The following is an 8,969-nucleotide window of genomic DNA, read 5'->3' as shown; positions in this document are numbered from 1 at the left end:
AGTTTGTAATTGTGATTTATTCCTGCTCTAAGATAGCTACTTTTATTTAGACACTGACCCATGTAAATTCTTAGTGAATTACATACAGGATTTTTGTTTTGTTTTTGTTTTTCAGTTAACTACAGTGAGAGACTATGAGAGTGACTGACAAATGGAGTTGGGAAATACTATGTTTTCTCAAATTTGGAAGCACCATGACAATATTGAACGGAGATGCCTTTGGAGGTGAACTGAAGAGAACTCTGCTTTTAGGCTCCCTTCCCCCATCTTAGAAAGCAGGCACCAACCCAGTGTGCCAGGAGCATGCTTCCAGGAGTCTGCATCTTTCCATCTGCAGGTGACCTCTTCCGTAGTGTTCCCCATTATCTGTAAATGGTAGAGTCTGCCACAGTGTCTCTCCTCTTGGGAAAGGTATCAGACTCAGAGTCAAAAGCTTCTAGACTTAGTCCTAGGTGTATATGAATACTTCCTGTGGTGGGAGGAATTGAAGCAGCAAATACAAAAGTGCTGACATGGGGTAGAAGGTGTGTCGTTTTCTATGGAAATAGCTGTTGTAACGTTCTTCTGAGTCCCCCAAATTAAAACAACATACATGACTTGCCTTTGTGATCTCTGAAGTACCGTACAAATCAAAGAGATTATGACAACCAAAGGCAGCAAGTTAAGGCTAGAAGTTGAAACTACAAACATGTATTAGGTTGACTATGAGAATAAAATAAAAGATAAGTGTAGTCACCACTTGATTATTCAAATTGGCTGCAGTTTGTGATTCTCAATGCCCTTTGATTCTCCTTCCCCTTCCTACCACTAGCCATTGAATATTTCTCTGCTCATTAACACCTGTCTGGGAGTAGGGAGGTGAAGTGCTAATCAGTCCAACCCCTTTGGTTAATCATTAGCTGCTATGATCCTTTTTCTTTAATTTTCTTGAAATTGAGAAAGGGAAAATTGACCTCTTTTACTACAATGCTGGCTGTAGCTTTCTAAGCTTTATGTCACCTCCCCTCTCTTTCACTGCATAGATAAATTCAGATATTTTGTTTTCAGTCAGGTGTGAAAGAGAATAAAAAGATTTGGTAATTCATCAGTTCTCAAGTGTCACTATAACTTCACATTACATATTTCTTACTGGCCAGTGTTTGGAAAATCTTTTTTTTTTTTTTTAAATCTTCTTCTTCTTCTTCTTCTTTTTTTTTTTTTTTAAAGATTTTATTTATTTATTTGAGAGACAGATCACAAGTTGGCAGAAAGGCAGGCAGAGAGAGAGGAGGAAGCAGGCTCCCCGCTGAGCAGAGAGCCCGATGAGGGGCTTGATCCCAGGACCCTGAGATCATGACCTGAGCCCAAGGCAGAGGCTTAACCCACTGTGCCACCCAGGCACCCCAAAATCTTCCCTACAAGAAAGCCTCAGGTTTTAATAGTTGCAACTTCAAGTCATGGCCCTGAGTAAATAACTACACCTGCTAAGTGGATTTAGACCCCCAGGGAACCAACCTGGAGAAAATGACTGAAGACTGCCCTCCCCTTTGCCTCTGGTAGACATTGCAGGACCCTCCCCACACCAAATAAGGAAAGAAGAATGTTCTGAGCATTAAGGGTACTAAGAATACATCTGAGCTATCGCAGATAAGATTACTTTCAACTCTTTAGTTCATGTTTTCTGACATAGACCCCAAGGTCTGTAATTATCTTAGGGAAAGTGCGGGGGCTTAGGCAGTAGTTTTTAGTTATTTTTGTTGTTGTTGTTGTTTCCTTAGCTTTCTTTGGGGCTGAAGAGCTGGGGTGTGTGTGTGTATGTGTGTTCCCCTAGAGTGCCAAAAAAAAAAAAAAAAGTGCTGAAGAGTCCTAGGGAGATGAGGCTATTTTTGTTCGAAGCTGATACTTCTGCCTGAGCCACAAGTGCTGCTTGGAAAGGGCTCAGGTTGTTTCCAGGGGGAGAACTCTGCAGAGAAGAGACGAAGTTCAGCAGGACAACAAAGGGGCAGCAGAAACAGCCAGGAAAACGAAGAGCCCTCACGTTTTTCACACAGAGCCCCCTATCAGAGTTCTCGAATTCTAAAGTATTCTGCAAAGTGCCACTTGACCGGAACTTTTCGCCTGCCTTTCCTTTCTCCAACCACCATGACTGAGATCACTGCTGAAGGTACTGCTACCATTTTCCAATAGTACCAATTAAGAAAAAGAAAAGGTAGAAATCGACAGTGACATTGACCTTCAAGGTGTCCACTTAATTGTTGCTTTTAGATACTTGTCTTGATCAATGATTGTATACGGATTGAAGAAGTGGATTTGGGAGTGGAGAGGCTGACAGATCTGTGTGTTGGGGGAGAGAAGGGGCTTCTCTGAAATTTTGCATGGGGAAACTCTTCTGTGCTATTCCAAAGGCCTGAGTAGGTACCAGTTGTCACCTACACCTCTATAAATAGTTATGGTCATGTAAGTTTATAACTGATATCTTACCTTGCAAAAATTACAAGACTTGCAAGGATAAAGACCACAATGAATTTAAAATGTTGCGTTTAATGTTTAAATGTAGAAAAATGATTTTGAGCACTTTTACCTTATGATATTTTAAAATGGAGATTTTAAATTTGTTTTTCCTTCTAACTTCAGTGTATAAATATGCACACACACACATACATAAGATTTAAGTTGTAAGTACTCCCACAAAATTTGTGAATATTTTACTATTGGTAGATTTATAGAGATAAAGTTGGAAATGCACAAAATGTTGACCAATATGATTTTAAAATAAATCGATTCAAATTCTGATTCTTTTCACACACCCATCTCTCTATATGATGAACTCTATCTTTCTATTAAATATTTTGTTTCAATGCTTCCTCTGAAAAGGTTTATGCCATAACTAAAATATAATTTTTTACTTGATTATGGTACCAATTGTTTCATCTCTCTCTATATATATAATATATGTAAATATAAAATATATATGTATATTTCTTAAAATGAAAAACCCTTTAAACAACTAAAGCATTTTTAATACAGACACAATCCAGTTCTAGTTGGGGTAAAAATCTGGGAGGTGGATCTAAAATTTGCTTCTGACAGCTGTAAGAAAATCAGACAGGTGGTGCTCTCATCAGCTTCCAAGTTGAATGCTGCTCTGGTTTGTTTTTAATTAGGCAACTGAAAAATAGAATGTGTGGTTTTGGCTCTTTGCATAGACATTAGTATGGACACACAGTGATTTCAGAGTTGGAGATTTTCAGTCAATATTTATAAGGAGAAATGTCTTACTTGTACTTTCCACTGAGAAATTTAGTCTGGCACCCCAAATTGATAAAAACAATTACTGGGAAATTTCTGTATATCAGGTATTTTGCTCAGGACTTTGTGCTATTTATTTATATAAACCTCATACAATTCAATTAGGCCAGAATTATTATCTCCATTTTGCAGAAATAGAAACTGTAACTCAGATGTTCAGTGACTTGCTCAAGACTATGGCATTGCCAAGATTAGAACTAGTTTGTGTTATTTCTTTCCTGTAAGAGGATATCAGGTTTACTCTTTACCAATTTTAGTTCAGAATTTGCTAACTAAATATAAATAGCATTTTTTCCTATTCCTTAGATATTCTGTGTCATGTGACCTTTATTTTGTCTTAAAGAGAGCTACCTATAATAGCTGCTTGCTTAGCCCTGCACAAGTTAGCAAGATACCTATGAATGTGTTTCCCTCCCTGTGGGTGTGGGGTGTGGGCATCCAGCCGATTCAGGAGGTCATGATCAAATCATGTTTGGTTTGCCTGTGGTTATTCTCTGTAGAACTTGGCACTTGATTCATAAAACTTTTTTACAGGAGAATTCTTCATTATGAAACAGAACTTTTATATCTCTCTTCTTCCAATGGAGCATCTAAAGGATTCTTGGAAGACCTCTTGGAGTCTCCCATAAGAATAATTGAATTAGTAATAAAGTGTAAAAACCAGCTAGTGAGGGTCATTTCCTGCTCCCTGGCCTTTGCAGTTCATAGGATCTATATCATCTGAACATCAATTATGTACTTTTTTTCCTTTTCAGGAATGATTTATTAATCATATTTCTCAAATGAAAATTAAACTGCCAACTAAGAATTCTTAAGGCTAGCACTTCAGTCATTCTCTGAGGTTATCCAGAGCTTCTGGAACACTTCTCTCCTACACACTTTTCATTTTGTCTTCGTGATTCTCACTTTTTTGTGTCCCAGCCGCAATAAGCTTCTTTCAGTCTTTTGTAAGGGGTGTGCTTTTGTACAGAGCTTTCGTACATGGTATTCTCTTAGCATTTTGTACATGTTATACTCTTTCCTCTCACCTGCTGTATTTCTTTTGCCACCACTTTGGGGAACATTATGAAAATGTAAGTACTACATCCATAGCCTGTGACATCTACTGATGACTCTTCCCCTCCATTTATCACAAAGCAAGCAAACACTGTATAGCAATTATGAAAGACAGAGCTAGAATAGCCCATTAGAGAGCTCTAGTCTGCTGTCCTGGACTCCATTTTTGGAAAACTGAGGTTCATACAGATTAAATGAGTCTACCATGGTTGTTGATAATAAAAGGAAGTCGGAAGATATAATTCATGTCTACTGTGGCTTCTCTTAGCACTTATTCAACTGTAAAGCAGTACACATTGATAAACCTTAGCAAGTTCTTCACATAGATCACATGCATTTACCAAGCCAGACTACATCATCTGACAGAACAAAAGAAGTAATGCTAAGTATGGAATTGTGTTTCAGGTCCAGAGCCATAGATGAAGTAGAACTAGGACTGAATTGAAAGCCAAAGGATTTTAGAGAAATAATATCATTGATTCTGGCCATGATGAATTCATAAAGATAATCATAATGACAATTATAATAACAATTCACATCAAGAACACATGATGTACTATATGTTGGCTAATTTGAACATAATAATGAAAAAAGGAATCTAAAAAGTAATAATAATAACAATTCACATATATTGAGAAGACATTAAATGTCAAGCACTGTATGAAGTTTGTTATATGATCAAGACAGCTGAATGAGATAGATACTTTTATCATTGCTATTTATGGAATAGGAACTTGATGTTGAGAGAGGTTAGGGATTTGCCTGAATTCACAGAGGTGTATGTGGTATAGCTAGGATTCACATCCAGATCTCCACCTGAGTCATGCTGACTACTTCTCCTTCCTATGTGAGACTAATAGTTAGCCTGTTGTTACTTCAGAGGTTGATGGGGGCTTATGGTAGGCCACTGTTCTGATTTGGCCCATGCTAGACTGAGTAGGTTGGATCAGGCCACAGACTGGATCAAACTCAAAGAGTGCTAAGGTTTAGGACTATAAATAGCCTTTCCAGAGGCTGTTGTTCCTAGACAAGTGCCAAAGTCAGCTCCCCTTATGAGTTTCATGTGAACTTGTAACCACCAAACCAGCATTGATTTGACAATGTACAGCCCTATGCAAAATACCTTTGGAATAATTTTGATAGTTAATTCTTTTTTTAAAAGTCTGGTTAATTCTAAATAGCTTTGGTGAAAGAAGAGACTTTTTAAAAAGCTGATAAAATATGTGATTTTTTTTTTCAAATTGCCAAGGTAACTAATATAGAGTAAAATTATGCTTTACAATAACATCTATGTAACTGTGTTCTCTGGGTTCAAGAATCTCCAAAATATATGGGAGTACAAATTTCTACATAATAGATTCAAGTTGGCAGAGATCCTACATATAATAACTTATAATTTACTAGAACACTTAGTTAAGGAAATTCTTTTTTAAAAAATTAGAACTTAGGTCAAACTCTCAACTTCTAAACTATTACATAACTTCAGGATTCAGGAGAAGGTTTTAATCATACCATATATGGGATTGTTTCCTCACTATTAGCTCAACCGTTTTTTACTGCTCTGTAACAAACCTGTGGAAGGATTTGACATTCAAAATTTAGAGCAAAAATGGTAATTTATTTTATACAATGCACTGTTTCAACAGACTGTATAGCACATGAACACCAATTGTTGCTCTCAAGAAAAAAGAGTGAGGATTCACAGCCAAGCTAATTAACTATGCACATAAGTTATGTCATCTAGAGCAACAGATGGTAAATTCAGAGAAGGAGGAGATCCAGCCTACATATTTGTGTCTATCTTGCCAAAATCAAGTGGCTATTCTGGCCCAGGTCAAGACGACTTGGGTTGGGAGGAGAAGGAAGAGGATGAAGCATTAGGTTCAAGCCCTAATCACTTCCAAATTATGTTCTCCTGTTCAAGAAAAAGCAATACACCACATATAGAACATTATTTTTATTTCCATGAACACATTTAAAAAAAAATTGACATTGACAAGATAGTATATTTGGAGAAGGACCATAATTGTAAGAGGCACAGATAAATGAAAAGACTTGTGCACCAGTTGTTTAAGGAGAAGGTTGTTTTTTGTTTGTTTGTTTGATTTTTTATGCAGCACTAGGAGACAAAGTGAAGACCCATAAATAATAAAAGTCTGGAAGCCACAAAAAGGCAAACTCTTGACAAAATATAACCTAAAGCCTAACCAACCATTAAAATGATAGCTAGAACTAACTCTTCTGATTCAAAAATAAAAAGCAAAAAATAAAAAAGTAAAAAAGAATACACAAATAGAAACAAACAAACAAAAAAGCATGAAAGGAACACAGGCTCCAATTTTCAAGAAATAGATGGATGAAGAATATGCTAAAAACTACACTGTAGCATGCAATCGGCAAAATCCAGGCTATGGGAAACCCTATGGTACAAACAACTCAGTGCCTTCAAAGAAGTTACTGGAAACAAAAAGAGATGACAAGGAAACCTATAGGTTAAAAAAAAAAAAAAAAAATATATATATATATATATATATATATATATATAGCAACTCCTCATAATGTATAAAATTAATAGATCATGATTCAGAGAAACTTAAAAATTTCAGTGAAATAATTGAAAATTTGACACCCTTTGAATGTCAGATGATATTAATAAATTACTTTATCTTTAGCAGGATGACTGTATTGTGGCTATGTTTTAAAAATACTTATATAATTTGGAGATACATACTCAAATATATATGGATGAATTGATACAATGTTTTAAATTTGTTAGTAAATAGTATGCCAGAGAGAAATATCAATGCGGTGTATGTAGCATTGGACTGGTCATGACTTGATTATACTGGGACTCATGATGGGTACACAGGGTTTTATTATAATATTCTGTCCACTTTTGGGAATACTGAAGCCTCCCCTTAGTAAGAAGCCAGGAAAAAAAAAAACAAAGCTGATGTTTTTAGTAAAAATTTTTGTAATTTTAGTAAAAACTTTTTATAATATATATATGGGTCCGTGAATTCACTGACCATCAAATTTATTTGTAAGTGCAAATTATTGTTTAAATTAATAATCTGTTATTGGAACAGAAACCAAATATGCTTGCATTAGACAGAGGGGCCCAGAAATGAGCATGACATTTGTAACAGCAGAAAAGGAAATAATGGACGGGACTGGAGGAGACTATGCTGAGTGAAATAAGTCAAGCAAAGAGAGTCAATTATCCTATGGTCTCACTTACTTGTGGAGCATAAGGAATAACAAGGAGGATATTGGGAGAAGGAGAGGAGAAGGGAGTTGGGGGAAATTGGAGGGGGAGACAAACCATGAGAGACTGTGGACTCTGAGAAACAAATTGAGGGTTTTGGAGGGGAGATGGGTGGGGGGGTTGGCTTAACCTGGTGGAGGGTATTGAGGAGGGCACGTATTGCATGGAGCACTGGGTGTGATGTATAAACAATGAAACTTGGAACACTGAAAAAATAAAATAAGGTTTAAATTTAAAAAAAAAGGGAAAGGAAATAATGATTTCTTTTTTTAAAGATTTTATTTACTTATTTGACAGAGAGAGAGAGGGAGAGTACAAGCAGGGGGAGAAGCAGGGAAAGGGAGAAGAAGACTCCTGCTGAGCAAGGAGCCCAATGTTTGGGGTTTGTCCTGGCTCGATCCCAGGATGCAGAATCACGTTTTGAGCTGAAGGAATATGACTAACCAACTGAACCACCCAGGCACCCCCGGAAATAAAATCTTTTTAAAAATATAATGAGATTTGGAGGCTAGTTTCATTTCATTTCTCAAAATTATTAGTGACATTAATTAGACCTCTTAATTAGTAACTGATCATTTTTTTAAATGGTCCATGTGAAAACTTGAAAAGAAATTAAAAACCCAAGAAAATATGAGGCAAGGAAGAATAGTTCTAAAAAAATGCTATGGTAGGGAATGTCATATTTATTGACAGGGCATTAAGGACGAAGTCTTATATGATTATCTTATTAAAATATCACAGAAACTCTGAAAGGCTGAGAGGCAGATATCACAGAAATCTGATCAGTCTGATTCTAAAATTTCTCAATCTTCTTTCCTGCTCAAGTTGAATTTAGAAAAAGAGAAGAAAAGCAGACTGTGAAAAACAGAGGGTGACATAATTCATTGAAAATCAGAGAGAAAAGGTAGTGTAGAGTTCAGAGAAGGCAGCGTGAGAGAGTACAAATTGTGTGGAGTGAGGTCAGAAATGTGGGTTTGAGCACCAACTCTTCTCTTCAACCATAGTCGTCTAGCGTGGGTGTGGGTTGGGAGGTGTAGTGGGGGGTTGGGTTGGGATGAGGAACCCCATAGGAGACCGAGTAATGGGGCCAGAAGAATGCTTTCAACTTTTTACAAGATCCTGCTTCTTGATAAATTATGTTTACGTACATATTTAAAAATTGTGCAAAGCATTTATGCTGCAGAATCTACAGTGAAAGAGAACAGAAAATGCATCTTTTTAGTATCAACTTTTGCTGGATTCCCTTAAGAAGCTTTTTGTTGTAGCTTTTATAATGATTTGTAATAGTTACTCTTTTTTTTCCCCCTACCACATTTTAAGCACACAGTACCCATGGAAGATGTTATGCTTGTCAGAT

The 8,969-nt window shown here is 36.5% G+C and overlaps 1 protein-coding gene across 2 annotated transcripts in view; it reads left to right on the top strand.

The window, feature by feature from the left end:
- The first annotated feature begins 1,834 nt into the window (after positions 1-1,834).
- TRDN (triadin) overlaps positions 1,835-8,969 on the top strand; it is a 391,390-nt gene continuing 384,255 nt past the window's right edge. The window contains exon 1 of one of the 2 annotated variants that reach the window (XM_032862438.1): positions 1,835-2,143. In XM_032862438.1, coding sequence (XP_032718329.1) covers positions 2,122-2,143 — 22 coding nt within the window. In that variant the 5' untranslated portion in view covers positions 1,835-2,121. The remainder of the gene's footprint in view (positions 2,144-8,969) is intronic. The other variant, XM_032862437.1, reaches the window with a different exon arrangement.

The sequence above is a fragment of the Lontra canadensis genome, unplaced genomic scaffold, assembly GCF_010015895.1.
Source record: "Lontra canadensis isolate GAN:19392208 unplaced genomic scaffold, GSC_riverotter_1.0 scaffold23, whole genome shotgun sequence".
Taxonomy (NCBI): domain Eukaryota; kingdom Metazoa; phylum Chordata; class Mammalia; order Carnivora; family Mustelidae; genus Lontra; species Lontra canadensis.
This window is presented reverse-complemented; position numbering and strand designations above follow the sequence as displayed.